The following is a 19,073-nucleotide window of genomic DNA, read 5'->3' on the forward strand; positions in this document are numbered from 1 at the left end:
TAAACTCCGTTATAATTGAAATACGACTATACTATATAGGGTGAGGCAGATAACTGGCCTATTAGAAATATCTCGAGACTAAAGGCAACAGAATCATAAAAATTGGAATAAAGGGGTTTTGACGGATGATCTATTAAATGAAAATATTTTCATCTCTTTGCAACTTCCTGTTATACCGGAAGTTGCTTATAACTTGGTTTTTTAAATGGGACACCCTGTATATTTTTACATTTTTGGATTTTTCTCAATATCTTCTTTCTTAAAATATGAGATTTTGTAATATTATACAGGGTATTTTAAAAGATATTTACGTTTTTTTATTAATTTCGTAGCAATATTCACACCCTGTAGAATTGTAATAGTTTGACATTAAAAACTCTGCTTACGTTCAGGTGATTTTTAATATAGTCTATTATTGTTAAGAATCATTAGTATAGCTAATTTTGAAATATTAGTATACAGGGTTGGTCGAAACTGGGAATGAATATTTTCTGAGTTTTCGTAAATAGAACACCCTGTATTTTAGTATTGTAATGAAATGATATTTTATGGTACTTTTTTATTTCTTAAGCATTCCCTATACCTAATTGCTTTAATTTGTGAGTTATTGGTGATTCAAGCTAAACATTAATTGCAACAAAAAATACGTAAAATTTTATTAGGTTGGCCATGAAAATATTCAATCACAAACAATTTTTCAGAAATAAATACATATTAATCCAGACCGATCCTTAAAATTACCAATAATGGTTTAGCTATCAAAATAGCTACGCAGTTAAGATTGTTGGTGCGACTAACAATTAAGCACAAATTAAAGCAGTTAGGTATAGGGAATGCTTAAGAAATAAAAAAAGTACCATAAAATATCATTTCATTACAATACTAAAATACAGGGTGTTCTATTTAAGAAAACTCAGAAAATACTCATTCCGAGTTTCGACCAACCCTGTATACTAAAATTAAAAATTTAGCTATACTAATGATTCTTAACAATAGTAGACTGTATTAAAAATCATTTGAACGTAAGTAGAGTTTTAGTTGTCAAACTACTACAATTCTACAGGGTGTGAATATTGCTACGAAATTAATAAACAAACGTAATTATCTTTTAAAATACCCTGTATAACATTACAAATCCTCATATTTTAAGAAAGAAGACATCGAAGAAAATCCAAAAATGTAAAAATATACAGGGTGTCCCATTTAAAAAAACGAAGTTATAAGCAACTTCCGGTATAACCGGAAGTTGCAAAGAGATGAAAATATTTTCATTTAATAGATCATCCTTCAAAACCCCTGTATTCAAATTTTCATGATTCTTTTGCTTTTAGTTCTCGAGATATTTCTAATAGGCCAGTTATCTGCCTCACCCTGTATACACACAATACGGTCACAATCGGAACGATGTTATGTTATTTAAGAACAGTGGAGACTAAGACCACTGTTTAAAAAATAATTTTTTATTAGTCTTTTTTAAACAATGCTAAGACAGTTTGAAATAAGTAAAGAACAACAGGTGCCTGTTGTTTCTGATAAGAGACAATGAACTTCCCTTTGACGCCCTGTGCCATGAGTCATTTTTACTTTCATATAGTTCAAATTACACAAATACCCATTATCCCTGAAATATTATATTACATACATTTTTATTGTTAAAATGTTTGTCTGATGAAAATCGGTTCGGGTTAGCCAGACTTCCAGGTTAGAGGGGGCCGACTTATCGGAGTTCCACTGTACTTGTTTTATTATCTGATCCTACAGTCTAATTTACATCTTATTGGATTTGCTGTTATAACCATGCATTTTGTCGTTTCTGGGGAAATTAACATATGTTAAATTTTTTGGCGGTTATATTAAATTGGTGTAGCATACGTTATAAGTCATTTTCACTGTGAGAGATTAGTATTGAATCGTATGTGTATGTATAGCAGATATTTTAAGTTGTTTTTCTCCCCTTTGGTATCCTTTTTTAGTTCTTACTTTTTTTATTTTTTCAACTAAGGGAATCCCCTGTCTTATCCCATGACCAGCTTAATTTGGGTCACTTACATAGTTCATCTTCTACTTTTACTGTTATTTTATTGTTCTGGTAGATGTTTTCGATAGTTTTAAATTATTATTAGATTAGAGGTACATCTCTTGAGTATAACAAATGGATAACGTCCTTTAATTTTACTCTGTCAAATGTCTTCTTAAGGTCCACGAAACATAAATATGTCGATTTGTTCTATTCCAATGATTTCTCTTGAACTTGCCTCATTCCGATGTTTCGAAATTTATTTCCTCTATACTTTCTTTTAGACCTCCTTTTATATGCCAACGCATTTTCTCTATTATTTTCGATCTAAATTTTCTTCTAAAGAGATTGAATTGACCTGGAACAAGACGATGTTTTCAAAAATAATATATTGTACAACAAGTGAGAAAAAGACATATATTTCTCACAAGCGCTGCAAATCAAGCGAGGGAGAAATATGTCAATTTCTCATGTGTTTTACACTGTACTTTTTCTAAGGATGCGGTTTTGTCAAGAGTTCAAATTTCAAAATTAAATAATTTAGGTGCTCTTAGGTATATTATATGCATAAATTGAAATAAAATATATACATATAGGGGAAAACGGGGCGGAATGGGGTACCGGGGCGGAATGAAGATTGGCATTTTTAAGTATCAAACACGTGCTGCAGCCAAAAGGCGACAAGTAAAAGTACATCAGTGTAGTGAGAGTGAAGACCGGTAGGCATGCTTGTCTAGTTCTCTTGACTTTAACAACGTGAATCTATCGTTGCGTGGTTTTTCGCTTATAATTTTTAACTGTTTGTGATTTTATGACTAAAGTAAGTTGCACATGCTTGTTTTTTTCCAACGTTAGTTGGTAATACTTGTAGGGTGTTTATTTAGCTTTCGTTTAGTCTAGGCAAACGTTTTCTTACCAATCGTTTTCGAGTGACCACAGCTTGATGAAATAAATTATGTGCTTGGGGCGGAATGGGGAAGTCAGCTTGGGGCGGAATGGGGAAGTACCCCGTTCCGCCCCACACTATTTTTATTAAAGCGGAACTCTACATTTAACTATTTTTCTTCTATTTCAGATGGTTCGAATATATAAAAGGGAGACGAATACATAGTAATGGTCTACTGAAAGTATGAATAATGCTGTCGAACCGGTTATTTCTGGTCAAGTAGGTTATTTGAAGGCTTCAAAGCAATTTGATGTTCCCCAAAGTACCATAGAGAGATCCTGGAGAGAAAAGGGAATATCCGCAGTACCATATTGACAAAACAGCAGGGAAATTTCAAGCTGTCTTTACCGAATGGCCAGAATATGAGCTCATGAGCTATTTGAAAATTATGGAGTCTCGATTATTTGGTCTAACGATGAAAGATTTGCGTACCTTAGCTTATCAGTTAGCTGTAATAAACGGCCTAGCCTACAGATTTAAGAATGAAATCGCTGGCCAAGATTGGGTCAATGGATTTTTAAAGAGAAATTCTATACTTTATCACTTCGGGAACCTGAGTCAACATCTGGCCCCAGAGCTATGGTCTTCAATAAAGTGGCAGTCATGAACTTAGCTTAACATAATATGACTTTTCAACGGTACTTAATAATTGGACTTAATAATTACAACTATTAAGTTATTTTTTTATTAATTTCCCTAATCTTTTAATGACTACCCCGTTATGCCCCGGTTCAGGGGCAGAACGGGGCAATTGACATTGTTTAATATTTTTGTAACAAACTTACTGTTCTTGTTCTTATAAAAAAATAATATTGTAATATAATCTTAACAACATTACAGTGAGTATATATAATGATATGCAGCTTATTAATCCTAACTTATTTTTAAAAATCAATTTCAACTTAGTACCCCATTCCGCCCCGCCTTCCCCTACCTGTAGGTATTTAATATTCTTAAAATTTATATACAGTGGAACCCCGATAAGTCGGCCCCCGATAACCCGGAAGTCCGGCTAACCCGGACCGATTTTCATCAGATAAACATTTTGATTTTCAATATTTTGTATTTTTCAATTCAATTGTGGCTTATTTCCCATCAAAATAGTTAATTATCAGACAAACCTTTCAACAATAAAAATGTATGTAATATAATATTTGAGATAATGTGTATGTGTGTAATTTGAACTATACGATATTAAAAATGACTCATAGCACACGCCGCAGAAACAACAGGCACCTGTCTGTAGTACCTATTCCTTTTTATTTCAAACTGTCTTAGCATTGTTTAGGAAAAACTATTTAAAAAATTCTTTTATAAACAATGGTCTTTAGTTTTCACTGTTCTTAAATAACATTACATTGTTGTGACTGTATTGTGTGTCTTGTATTGTTCGCTTCCGTTTGCTTACGTTTGTGTTTGGTGTTTTTTTTTTAGTAATTTTAATGAGTAGGTACTGTGCATATTTATAAATATATTTCATGTTATTTCAATTCTAACGGAGTTTATCTGTAAGTATACCGTATTTTATTAATTTTTACCATATTCTCCGGCTATCTCGGATTTTCGATAACCCGGATCGGCCGCGGTCCCGATTAATCCGAGTTATCGAGGTTCCACTGTACCTTATTTTTTAAAATTCCAATTAACATCTATTTTTGAACAGTTTTGAAAAGTAATTCCTGGTAAGTTTTACTTTAACACATTTATTTGACAACATTAACTGTGTTTGTATTGTGCATGTTACCATGGAAACGGCGATCATAGTATGGAAGACCGTAGGAGAACCCGTGAGAAAAAATATTTCTCACTGCAATGGTCGACTTTTCTTATATTTATTTTTATATTTATTATTACTTCGTGAGGAATTGTTCGTTTTGAATGTACAGGGTGTTTGGTAAAGAATGGGCCATAGCTTAACCTCAGATTCCTGGGGTTAAAATAGGTCGATTTAAGCTAACTTACCTTAGTACAAAAGTTAATAATAACTGAAATACAGGGTGTCAAAGTTAAACTTTTATATTATTTATTTTTGAATATTTCCTGACAGGCATGAGACAACAACACGAAATTTGGTAAGGGATGCTGGTATTGTACACCCTACTAAATTATCTTAAACAAACGTTTCTGGCTACTACCAGAGGCGTACGACGGGGGAACGTATATGGTTGACCCTTCCCAAATTCTACGCCACTGGCGGAATTTCTATTTTACTGCAACTTTTTGATTCTCCAATACTTTCTATGTAAATAACATATTTATGACTATGTTACTATGTATACTACTATGACTTTTACAACGCCTACTACAAAAATTTAAAATAACTGCCGAAAAGTATAACCTGACACTATCCACAGAGCAAAGCCAATCGATGGTAATATCCAAGAACCCAATTAGATGTAAATTACTAGTGGACGACCATATATTCGAACAGGTAGTGGATTGTAGATACTTGGTTGTAGAAATATCTAGCGAAAGGCATCTGTGGCAAGAAACATAACAACAGGAAACGAAAGCAGCGAGAATATCTGGTTTCCCGAGGGATAAAATCTGGCGCAATAAATGTATGAGCACCGAAAGCAAAGTCCACATTTATAAGACATGTGTTGGACCCGTACTGACATACGCAGCTGAGACAAGGGCCGAGACAACAAGGACCAAACAAATAATGAGAACAACAGAGATGAAAACCCTGAGATCCATAAGACGTATCACACTGAGAGATAGAATAGGAAACGAAGACACATTGAGAGAGCTAGGAGTTCAAGACGTAGTTTGATGGACAAGAGCACGACGATGCATGTGGAGATACCAGAAGGACCCTGAACGTATGGTGAAATGGGCAAAGACACAGAGGCCCAACACCAAGCGACCCATAGGAAAACCCAAAAAACGATGGTACGAGAGCTGGAGCTCCGGATCGCGGCAAAGACTGTAACGAAAGAAACAGGACATATTCCTATTAAAAGAAGAAGAAGAAGAAGAAAAAGAAGAAATATTTATTAGGTTAGACTCTACATTATTCTATTCTCTAGAAATTTACCTAAAAAAATAAATATCTAACAAATTATACCTAATTCAAGTAGGCACGACGGTATATCTGTTTTGCGTTTCCTTGTTTTGACATTTCCGTTGAGGTATATTAAAGCATCCAGCTAATCCGACGCGCCAATTTAATCAATAAAGCCAAATACCACTGAAATGATGGAGAACCGCATTACCATAGAGGATAATCAAATTTGCATAAATTACCATATCCAATAACACCATATTATGACATATTAATAACGAAAGACCGAAACCCAGAATTCCATCAGTGACAGAACAAGAATATATTGAAATGCCTTGCATATATTAAATAAATTAATAGACATTAATTATTCGGATTATTCGTAATAATTATATTTGAATATTGTAAATATTATGGTTATCTGTATATCTGCGTATTAGCCCGATCAAAGAACAATCTGACCCCAAAAAAATAAAGGAAGGATGAAAATTTGGGAATAGGTAGTTGAGATTGTCTTTTATTATATAAGAAAAAGTTTACAATTCTACATCCTCTCCATTTTACAAAAATGGAGGAGAATACCCGCCTCTCGAAGATGAAAAAAATACATTCAAAATAAGACCGGAATTGGATAAAATGACTAATTCTAAACAACTTTTCTTCTATAGAGTTTTTTCACTAAGTCAATACTTTTCGAGTTATTTGCGAGTGAATATGTTCATGTTTAACAAAATACAACATGTTTTTGGACGGTTTTTCGGAAATAACTCAAAAAGTAGTATTTTAGCGAAAAAAATTATAAAGTCCATCAAAAATTGAAAAAAATGGTGTATACATGAGGTCTGTAGACCCAGCAGAAGCAGAATTGTAGCTAATGAAAAGTAGGTTCTTCTTCGTCAAATTCCAAATCGAATAATTTCAATGTGAAATAACCCAAAAACGGAGCACTTTTCGGGGAAAATTCATTTTAACTTAAGAAGGTTTATTTTTTTTTAAAGAAAAGTTGTAATATTAAAAGTAAGTAAATTAAGCTCCAAATATTGTTGGTCCCTTTTATTTTTTGGTAAAAAAATCGCGAAAATCACCCCCTAATTAGCATCTCGTATACGTTTTAAAATTACCACTTCACAAGTTACTTTGTCTATGTATTATTTATATAAACTGTAAGTTTCATCGGTTCAAAGTGCTTCGTTTTGAAAAAGTTGTAGATAAATGGCTTGAACGAGTAACTAATCACGAGTTTAGGCAAATTTTGAACAGCCATAGCATAACCAATTTTTGTCTAACAAGAAAATAAAAAATTAAAAATATTCAGAAAAGCAAAACGTACATTTAATTAGGGGAAGGGAGGGCAAGATGGAAGGCTTAACTTTATGATGTGTAAAAAAATAAAACAACGTAATACAAAACTTTCATTTTAATCATTCTTGAAAGAGACCTTATACAGTTACAAAAGTCAGCCATTAAATATTATTAATAATAAGTAGAATTTTTTTATGAGTAATTAAAAAATAATGTCAAAAATTCCATCTTGCCCTTACCCTGAGGGCAGGATGGAAAGCTTTTTCGGGCAAGATGGAATGTAGAGGAAAGCACTACATTTTACAGTTTACACACATAAAACTGCCATCTTCTGTGTCGGTACACAATTCATGTGCCCAACCATTTCATACAGGACATTGTACCCAGTCCTCTATGGGCGGTTCCACATAACGTTCACCACACACAGAACACATCATTTTGTGAAGACTGTTCTAAATGTTGTACAATATTTTTAACTTTTTCTGTTTTTGTCCCTTTTCCTTTACCTTTTCTTTTATTCTTGCAGGTTCCTATTTCCTTGCTTTTATTTTTGCCTAACTATTATCTTCCAACTTGCCCTAAGTTGCAATTTTCCATCTTGCCCATATGCCCCTTTCCAATAATAATATCAATATTTTAAAAATGCTTTATTATTTCTCTTATTTAAATATCAATTTAGATAACCTGTACCTAATAGATACTTTGTATAAATGCATAATAATAATATTATACACCCTGTTTAAATAATCGTATCACAAAAATTCAATAATTGCGTAATATTTAACTGCGAAAATAAGAAGGAAGCGTGTACACTCATTAGCTGACCTGAACTGATTGAGCCGTCGCGCGTCGTTTGTAAATGGAAGAGGTTTACCTGCATATGTGTGAGTGTGGATCCGGGCGCTTCATTGCCCAGTTCGGGTTTTATAGGTAATTTCCATCTTGCCCTATCCTTCCATCTTACCCTCCTTTCCCCTACTCTTTGAGAATTTTGGTATTCCTAATTCTTTTTAAGTTAATTCCATAAACAATTACGATTTTTTCCAAAATTAATAAAAATGTTTTATTTTGAACCCAATTTTTTTCAAAACTGAGCACTTTAAACCAATGAAACTTATAGATAATATAAACAATACATAAGTAAAGTAACTTGTAAAGCGGTAACGATTAATTTTATTTGAGAAGCTAATTAAGGGGTGATTTTCGCCATTTTTTTACCCAAAAATAAAAGGGACCAACAATATTTTGGGAGCGTAACTCATTTACTTTTAATGTTAAAAGTTTTTTTAAAAAACAAAAATAAACCTTTTTTAAACACTTTAAAAAAGATGTAATGAGTTTTCCCCGAAAAGTGCTCCGTTTTTTAGTTATTTTACATTGAAATATTCGATTCGGAATTTGACGAAGAAGAACCTACATTTCATTAGCTGCAACTCTGCTTTTACTGGGTCTGCAGACCTCATGCATACACCATTTTTTTCAATTTTTTATAAGCTATATTTTTACAAAGAATACTGTTTTCGCTAAAATACTTACTTCTTGAGTTATCTCCGAAAAACCGTAAAAAACATTTTTTTTTTTTGTTAAAAATGAACACATTCACTCGCAAATAATTCAAAAATATTGACTTAGTAAAAAAACTCTATAGAACAAAAATTACTTAGAATTAGTCATTTTATCCAATTCTGGACTTATTTTGAACGTATACTTTTTCACCCCCGAGAAAAAAATTTTCACACCGTATTTTCCAATTTTTGTAAAATGGAGGGGATGTAGAATTGTAAACTTTTTCTTATATAATAATAGACAATTTCCACTACCTATTGCCAAATTTTCATCCTTCATTTATTTTTTTGGAGGTTTTCGTAAAATTTTGCGTTCCCTGATCGGGCTATATAAACTCCTGGACAAAATTAACGCACCACTCATATTTTTCTTAATAATTTTTATTTATTGATAATTTACTGTACGACAAGTTGCCTATGGACCTTGTTTGACAGTCACAGTTGTTATGTAAGTTAATAATAGTCTTGTAATAATTTGTAATTTGTAATAATTTGTATTGAACTTCGTTTTAGACTAAAAGTGAGTTAAACTTTTAATAAAAAGTGCCGATTAAAGCAAAGTGCTTGCGAGAAACAAGCTTTTTATTGTGATATTTTTCATCACATGCATGTTTGGAAGTTTATTTGCATAAAAATCAAATAAAAAATGAACCGCCAAAGAAATTTGTCAATGGAGGAGGCACGAGGCAGTGCGAGCGTGGACTCTCCTAGATGAAGGATATTCAATGCGATACGTTGCAGGTTTGTTAGGAAGACATCATTCCAGCAGCAGTCGCAAGGTGAGGCGATATAATGAAACAGGGTCGTACCATCGAAGACCAGGACAAGGGCGAAAACGTTGCACTAATCAAATTGATGATCGTTTTTTGAGACAACGTGCTCTTAGAGATAGGATAATCACCAGCAATTTGCTAAAAAATGAACTAGCAGATGTTCGAAATGTCGCGATATCGTCTCGAACAGTTAGAAGACGTTTACATGAAGCAGAATTGAGCAACAGGAAACCGGCCAAAAAACCCTTGCTTATCAGAGAACATAGGGTTCAGAGATTGAATTTTGCAAGATTGCATCAAAATTGGACCATCGATGATTGGAAACGAGTTCTTTTCTCCGATGAGACTAGAGTAAGCATAAAAGCGCCAGATGGTCGTGAGCGTGTCTGGCGAAGGCGAGGAGAAAGGTTTGCCAGCTGCAATATCTCTCCTAAGGTACCTTTTGGTGGTGGCTCTAAAATGTTTTGGGGGAGAATTTGTTTTGAAGCTCGCACGGAGTTGGTCCCCATACGTACGAGGTCTATGAATGCCCATTATTACTTAGACAACATTATTGTCGAACATGTAATGCCTTTTGCTCCGTTTCTTGGACCTAATTTTTTATTCATGCAAGACAACGCTCGTCCTCATGTGGCTCGACAGGTTATTGGCTACCTAAATGATGTTGATATTCCATTATTAGAGTGGCCACCTAACAGTCCGGACATGAATCCTACAGAGCATCTATGGGACTATCTAAAAAAAAGATTCGAAGTCGTAGACACCCTATTGCCAATCACAGCCAACCCATTGAGGCCGTTATTGAAGAATGGAAGAATATTCCGCAAGCTTTTGTTGAACATTTGATATCAAGCATGCCTCGACGCATAAACGCAGTCATAAGAAGTAGAGGAGACCCTACACGGCATTAGTGTTGACCCAGATGCATTATTGTGTTACTTTGCTGATTTTTTCTTTTTGCAATTTGGAGTTATGCTAGCTTATTTACGCATTTCCGGCAAAAACAAATTTTTAAAGAAACAATAAGGCAAATTAAGGTTATGATAAAGGCATGTTGGATTTATTTGTTGGTGTTTATTATTATTTCAATGTAACTTAGTTTTATTTTGTGTTCATATTCTAAATATTTAGTTTAAATAAAGTGGTGCATTAATTTTGTCCAGGAGTAGTTTGAATATAAAATATAAAAGAATACGAATGTTAATTTAAATAAAGCATGTATGTAGTTTACAAGGATACTTCTGGGAGAGTAATCGGTCACAAAATCGGAGAAGAAAACAAAAAAAACTTGCTACTTCGTCCTTTATGCGTCCTTTATTCGTTTTTCGTAGCGTCTTTAGTGATGTCACTGAAAGATTCTGGGACTTGCATTGTTTTGCCAACTTATCTGCTCGTTCATTCCCATGCACCCTTTCATGATCCGGCACCAGTATTAAAGACAGTTTATTGTCTTTTGTCAGGTTGTGGAGGAGATCTTTGCAGTTTAGAGTTTGAACAGTTAAGATTTTTTGAGTCCTTTACAGCCACAATAGCCATTTGGCTATCTGTGTAAATGTTGATTCGTTTAACTTTAGGGTTTCATGTATGATTTCATCAATGTATGCCACCAAAGCAAAAACTTGCAGCTTGGAACACAATTGTATGTTTACCTAGGCGCTAAGATTTATTACAGTTACATGTGTGCCCTGTGCCCAAAAACTGCTGATCCAGTATCATGGTCAGTTTTAGATCTATCAGTAATATTATTAGTAGCCGAAAAATTATAATATCAAAACTATAAACCAAGGAAACTGCAAAAGCAACAAGGAAACTTGTTTTAAAAAGAGGAAAACGGAAAGTCGGAGATACAAAGATTAAACAATAAAAATAATAAACAATATTCTAAATCTAAGACTTTTCGTTAAGAAACTGCTTTCTGGTTGCATCCCGTATCTCCGGCTTTATAAGCACGGAGACGACGAATATACAGGGTGTCCCAAAAATATTGGCCATAATCTATACCACACATTCTGGGGTCAAAAGTAGTTCGATTGAACCTAACTTACCTTAGTATAAATGTGCTCACAAAAAAAGTTACAGCCCATTGAAGTTACAAAGTGAAAATCGATTTTTTTCAATATATCGAAAACTATTAGAGATATTTTATTGAAAATCGACATGTATCATTCTTATGGCAGGCACATCTTAAAATAAAATTATAGTGAAATTTGTCCACCCTATAAAAATTTTATGGAGGTTTTGTTCTCTTAAACCCCCCCAAACTTTTGTGTACGTTCCAATTAATTCATTATTGTGCATTAGTTAAACACAACGTTTTTAAAACATTTTTACCTCTTAGTATTTTTCGATAAGCCAGGTTTTATCGAGGTGCACCTTCTTTTTTAATATGTTTACATAAAAATTTTATGGGGATTGTGTTCCTTTAAACCCCCCAAATGTTTGTGTACGTTCCAATTAAACTATTATTGCGGTACCATTAGTTAAACACAGTGTTTTTAAAACTTTTTTGCCTCTTAGTCTTTTTTTGATAAGCCACCTTTTATCGAGATGTGGCTTCTTTTTCAAAATATACCTAAAAATATAAATTATAAATAAATTTTCAGATTATTAACAGGATTCCATAAATATTCAAAATATCTCGATAAACACTGGCTTCTAGAAAAAGTACTAAGAGGCAAAAAAGTTTTAGAAACATTGTGTTTAATTAATGGTGCCACAATAATAATTTAATTGGAACGTACACAAAAGTATGGGGGATCTAAAGGAGCAAAACCCCCATAAAATTTTTATAGGGTGCACAAATTTGACTTAAATTTTTTTTTAAGATATTACTGCCATAAGAATGCCACACGTCCATTTTCAGTAAAAAATCTCTAAGAGTTTTTGATATAAGAAAATAAAACTATTTTCATTTTGTAACTTCAAAGTGCTGTAACTTTTTTTGTGTGCACTATTGTATATAGGTAAGTCAGGTTCAATCAACCTATTTTTGACCCCAGAATCTGTGGTATAATTTCTGACCAATCTTTTCGGGACACCCTGTATAAGAAAGCACAAAGGACACGGTAACGCATCCACTTTCTTTTCGTCTAGAAAAAGGACCGAAAGACAGTTTTAAGTACTCAAAAATTTGAGTAAAGATGAAAAGAAAAAAAAATTGGTTTTTGCTTTTATTTGATTCAGGGTTGGACCACCATCTCCAGATAGCTATTTCTGCCTCTCAGGCGTCATCAATCGAACTATGCAGTCACAACTCTGAACCAAACACTAGCAGGCTGCCTTATTTAAGGGAACTTACTGCGACTGCAATAATTCACCTTTAAGGCGCAAATCAGCGACATCTCTCGTAAAGAGAAGAAAACGAAAAGTCAGAGATACACAAAGCAGTTTTTTAACGAAAAGTCTTTCTTCTTCTTAAAGTTCCCTCTCCTATCGGAGGTTGGATATCATAATGGCTATGGTCACTTTGTTGGCTGCTGCTCTGAATAGTTGTAATGAACTACAGTTAAACCATTCTCTAAGGTTCCTCAGCCAGGAGATGCGTCTTCTTCCTATGCCTCTTCTTCCTTGGATCCTTCCTTGCATAATAATTCTCAGCAACTCATATTTTTCTCCTCTGGTAATGTGACCCAAATATTCCAGTTTTCTAGTTTTTATACTTTTCATAATTTCTAACTCCTTATTTAAACGTCGTAGCACTTCAACATTGGTAATCCTTTGAACCCACTGAATTTTCAATATTCTTCTGTAACACCACATTTCGAACGCTTCTATTCTTCTTATGTGTTGTCTCTTCAATGTCCAAGCTTCCATTCCGTATAGCAATATAGAAAATATGTAGCATCTTAGAGCCCTCAATCTGAGAGGCAACTGAAGGTCTTTGTTTGTAAGCAGTGTCTTCATTTTTATAAATGCTTGCCTTGCAGTTTCAATTCGGACTTTAATTTCTTTGCTTTGGTCATTTTTGTCATCAACCCAGGTTCCCAGATATTTGTATGTCTTAACTTTTTCTATTTGGGTTTGCTCTATCATTAACCTTTCATTTCCATGTTCTGTTTTTGAGACAATCATAAATTTAGTTTTTTTCTTGTTTATTTTTAGTCCGTATCGAATGCAATAATCGTTAATTCTATTTAGCAATTCTTGTAGTGATTCCAGGGTGTCTGCCATTATAACGGTGTCATCAGCGAATCTTATGTTATTTACTATTGTTCCGTTTATAGAGATTCCATCACTTAGCTCCGCTATCGCTTCCTGAAATATGGCTTCACTGTACAGGTTAAACAGTAGCGGCGACAGAACACAACCCTGTCTTACTCCTCTCTTTATATCAATATTCTCGGACTCCTGTTCTTCTATCTTTATATTGGCCTTTTGATTCCAATACAGATTGATGATAATTCGTAAATCTCGTCTGTCTATATCTCTGTTTTTCAATAATTCTATTAGTTTTTCATGTCGGACCCTGTCGAACGCTTTTTCGAAGTCGATGAAACAGGAGTAAATATCCAGGTTCATATCTAAGCATCTTTGAGAGAGGACATTAAACGCAAACAATGCCTCTCTTGTTCCAAGTCCTTTGCGGAACCCAAATTGGGTATCATCCATATCATATTCTAGCTTTCTGTATAATCTTCCATGAATCACCTTTAGAAATATTTTGAGGGTATGGCTTATTAGTGATATTGTCCTGTAGTCCGAACAATCTTTGGCGTATATTGTTTTTGGTATTGTTACAAAGGTGGACACCAACCATTTCTGAGGGATTTTTCCGGTTTTATATACTTCATTAAACAGATCCAGTAGTACCGGTAGAGTTTCATCGTCTAGACATTTCAGTAATTCCGCAGGTATTTCGTCTGGACCTACAGTTTTTCCGTTTTTTGCGTTTCGTATTGCTTGTTCGATTTCCTCCATTATAATCTCTGGTCCCGTTTGGCTGTCGATTTCTTCCGGTTCTTGTCTATTATCCTCAAACAGATCTGTTATGTATGTCTTCCACTTTTTTAATTTCTCTTTGACTTCTATAATCGAAAAGTCTTAGATTTAAAATATTGTTTATTTTTATTACTTAATTGTAGTAAACTTTGTATCGCGGACTTTTCGTTTTCTTCTTTTTACGAAAGATGTCGCTGATTTGCGTCTTAAAGGTGAATTATTGCAGTCGCGGTAAGTTCCCTTAAATAAGGCAGCCTGCTAGTGTTTGGTTCAGAGTTGTGACTGCATAGCTCCATTGATAACGCCTGAGAGGCAGAAATAGCCACCTGGAGATGGTGGTCCAACTCTGAATCTAATAAAAGCAAAAACTGCCTTTTCTCTTAAATGTTTTAGTCCTATTAGTTTACTTTCTAGATTATCAAAGTTATTCGGAAATTAACTAGTAAACATCTGATAAGCTATCGTTGAAGAAATATACTGATACCTATCTTACCACCATCTTGGTTATCGTCAAGAATATGCAACACTAGCTCAAATATACAGGGTCACGAAAAAGTAGAAACGTAGATTTGGAGCAAACAATTGTTGCGCTGCTCTATTTCTGTTTCACAAGCCTTTGATCATGTCTAACATTATGGCTTTTCGTATAAACTTCAAAATTCCAGGACAGTAAAATAGTTGATAAAAAGCGTTCAGGTTACTCCAACCAGAAATTACTTTCGTTATATTGTCAAAGACCCTCAAGTGCAAAACGACAAATGCCGACACGGATGTCAAGCTCAAGAATCTATCCAGCATCTAACTGGGGCTGCCAGGCGTTTGTCGGTACGGATTATAAAGAACGCAATGACTCAGTAGCAAAGGTTTACCTAAGACAGGCAGGAATTAGATTAGCAGATTAGCAGGAATTAGCAGGAATTTTCCTCTTAGATGGAATGAGACCCATATGGCTTAATCTGTGACGATATAACATAAATTCCAATAGTTGCCCAGTAAGATACAGAAATCGTATAACAGCAAGGAATCTCTAATTGTTGAGAAGCTACAGAGAGAGAACGAGCATGCGTGTCTATTTGGAATTTCTTTATTCATTGTTTACAATGACGTATTTCTTTCCCTTTGTATTGACTTCTGAACTAAAAACAATCATCTGTCTTCACAATTGTCGGCAAAACCAAGGACGGATAATATTTTTCAACCAAGGGATCAAGCTATTAGTCACTAACTTACCAGACATTGTGGGATAGGAAGAGTACGGTGATTCGATGGAAGGATGTTGCCAGTCCATCGCTTTACATGGGGCATGTGATCCCATGTGCAGTCTTGATCCAGGAAGTAGCAATCCGCCGTATTGCGCTGCCATGTTGTGGTGATGGTAATCGTGTACTGCCCTGTGGTGTTGACTGTACTGGTACCAGGCATCGCCCGGATGGTAATGATCTGAATAGAGATCTGTTGCATGGTGGGAACTACTGGAAGCCCCGCCGTAGTGCTGGCTGTTCCAGAAGGAAGGAGGAAAGTTGCGGGCAGACATTGGGGAGGATTCTGTAAATAAAGAATATAATTGATTTTTAAAAATGATTTTTTTTTGGTTTTAAAAAGATAGAAAAAGAATTTTGGAAATTGATGAGAGAGGTACATTACCTGCATAACAGTGAGGAAGTTTAGATTGGAATAAATTAATTTTCTCGAGAATGGGTGATTTTGGGGAGAACAGAGACAGGTCTAGTTTTATTTTTAAATTATGTCTTTTTGGCATATATAATACTAGTGACGTCATCCATTTGGGAGTGATGACGTAATCGATGTTTTTTTAAAGAGTAGGGCCCACTAATTGCTCATTTGAAAGTTTATTTAATTCTTTATTCAGTAGTATAAACGTTAACATAATTATTGACACAAGGTGTCCAAAAAATTATTTTTCGAATTAAACTAATTGAGACAAAAAGAAGGATATATGTACATTAATTTAATTCATAATACAGTTTAGTGCTGTCAGAAAACAGAAAGAAATGTTTATTTGACAAATAAATATTGTATTTGCTTAAATTCAATGTTATAGCTGCCACCCATTTTTCTCTTAGTAGTTTGAACATTGAATTTAAGCGAAAAGCATAATTTTTTTACGAAATAAACATTTTTACCTGTTTTCTATCAGTTAATGGTTATATTACTGACCCGAGAATTAAATACCCTTTCAAATGAGCTAGCACACAACTCGTAATTCCATTAAAAAAAATCATCGATTACGTCATCACATCCAAATTGATGACGCCACTAGTATGATATACATGCCAAAAAATCATAATTCAAAAATAAAAATCGACCTATTTCGGGATTTATCTCCAAAATCGCCCATTCTAGAGAAAATGTATTTATTCCAACCTAAAAATCCTCATATATAACAAAGTTTATATCCAGACATCCCTGTATCAGATCATTTACCCTAATAGTGTAGGAAACAGAGGTTGAACCTCGCAAAATCGACTCAAGTACGGTTATATTTTTTTCTGGTATATCAAGGGGTGCTTATTATGAGACTAACTTTTTCGTAAAAAATTTTGCCCCGTAACCCCCCTTTTCATCCCTTTAAAGGGGGTAATTTGTCTTTCCTGTACGTTTTGCAAAAAATTTACTTAATAGTAAAATGAAAATGACTATATTTCCTACTATCTTTTTCGCGGCAGCATATGTCTATCACCCACCGTTTAGCGGGGGTGTCGCCCCAAAGTTAACAAATTTTAAAAAAAAAATGTTTAAAAAAAATATTTTTCCCTAACTGTAATGGAAATTAAGAAGAAATCCTAAGGCAATTATTCACAAATAAGTGGCTGATTTTTTTGTATAGGTTTCATTTAAGGGCAATTGCAAATTTTTTATTTACAGGGTGTTACATTTTAAAAAACCCCTTTTTATACCATCTGAACCGCCTATGCTAGAGTAAAAAAACTTTCAGCAATTATCCATGTACTGGTGTTATTTACAAATTTCTATAATGCACACCTTTTTTTTTTCGGAACCACCCCAAAAAAAGGAGAATTAATAAAGAAAGTGATTTTCTTGGAATCCTTCAAACACCATGCCCTTTATTAAAATAATTCCTATATCATTTTGTGCACGTTCTTATTACCCATGCATGGACACCAAAAGTGATTTCTTGATGCAACCCACGTAGCCAAAGAAAAAATAAATAAAAGGGGGGTTGAAAAAAATTTGTTTTTGCTTTTTGATCCATATGGACATATGCTCCATAAATAGGGTTTTTCATAAATATATATGATTATTGCAACATCTTTGCGGAAAATACCCCTATCCTTGATAATAAACTGCAGAAACTACCCCTATCCATTGGAGAGCATATTTTTACGATTTTCACATTACTTATGCATTTTTTTTAACAAAACTTATACAGAATTAAAGACTACTATTTTCTCTACAAATAAGGTCATATGCATTTTTTTCGTATAAGCAACCGTTACGGAACAATGGGGCCGTAAACCTCAGAAATACTTTGGCGGCTCCAGCTTTTGTTTTTTTTATTCGTCACCTATTCATTTTATTGATAACGTACTTATGGAAAATAAAAGAACACACTGTCTGCTACACATTATGACATATGCATATTTTATTTTCTTTGCACCCTAAAGCTACTTGCTATTAAAAAATTGCAATTGTTCTTAAATGAAACCTATACCAAAAATCAGCCACTTATTTGTGATTTTAATTGCTGTAGGGTTTCTCCTTAATTTTCATTACAGTTAGGGAAAAAATGTTTTTTAAAAACATCTTTTTTAAAAATTTGTCAAGTTTGGGGCGCTACCCCCGCTAAGCGGTGGGTGAAAGCCATATGCTGTCGGTAAATAAATAGTAGGAAATATAGTCCTCTTCATTTTACTATTAAGTAAATTTTTTGCAAAACGTACAGGAAGGGCTACGTTCCGGAAAAACCACAAATTACCCCTTTAAAGGGATGAAAAGGGAGGTTCCGGGGCGAAATGTTTTTAGAAATAGTCTCATAGTAAGCACCGCTTGATATATCAGAAAAAAAATGAAGCCGGACTTGTGTCCATTTTGCGAGGTTCTACCTCTGTTTCCTACACTATAAATATCCCAAATGGTTCTTTCGATGTTCCTGAGCTGTTTTTAAAACCCATCAGAGTACCACTTACTTCTTCTTCTGTAAAACTGCAGGTATGAGATATGACTTATTTTGCTTAAACCTTTACCTATACTTGAACTACAAGTATTAGGTACCCATATTAAATATTAGGTATATTATTTAGCCTTCTGAAATCGCTTTCCATTGTGTAGATGGTCGAGTCTTCACTTGGTCTTCATTCCAATTCAAATAATCTCTTCGTCCATCGCCCATCTGTTATTCTATCTATGTATCCTACACATCTCCATTATATTCTCGGCATCCTTCGATAACGTCAGTCATCTTGGTTCCTCTCTTGATCTCTCGCAATTTTCGCAATCTCGCAATGTTATTTTCCCTCGCAAAGTTTATTGACATGGATTGTTC

At 34.1% G+C, this 19,073-nt stretch overlaps 1 protein-coding gene across 1 annotated transcript in view; it reads right to left on the reverse strand.

Moving 5' to 3' along the window:
• LOC126881301 (protein vestigial) overlaps nt 1-19,073 on the reverse strand; it is a 266,771-nt gene that overhangs the window by 30,782 nt on the left and 216,916 nt on the right. The window contains exon 4 of the mRNA XM_050645503.1: nt 15,779-16,093. Within this exon, the coding sequence (XP_050501460.1) occupies nt 15,779-16,093 (315 nt within the window). The remainder of the gene's footprint in view (nt 1-15,778; nt 16,094-19,073) is intronic.

This window comes from Diabrotica virgifera, chromosome 3, assembly GCF_917563875.1.
Source record: "Diabrotica virgifera virgifera chromosome 3, PGI_DIABVI_V3a".
Taxonomy (NCBI): Eukaryota; Metazoa; Arthropoda; class Insecta; order Coleoptera; family Chrysomelidae; genus Diabrotica; species Diabrotica virgifera.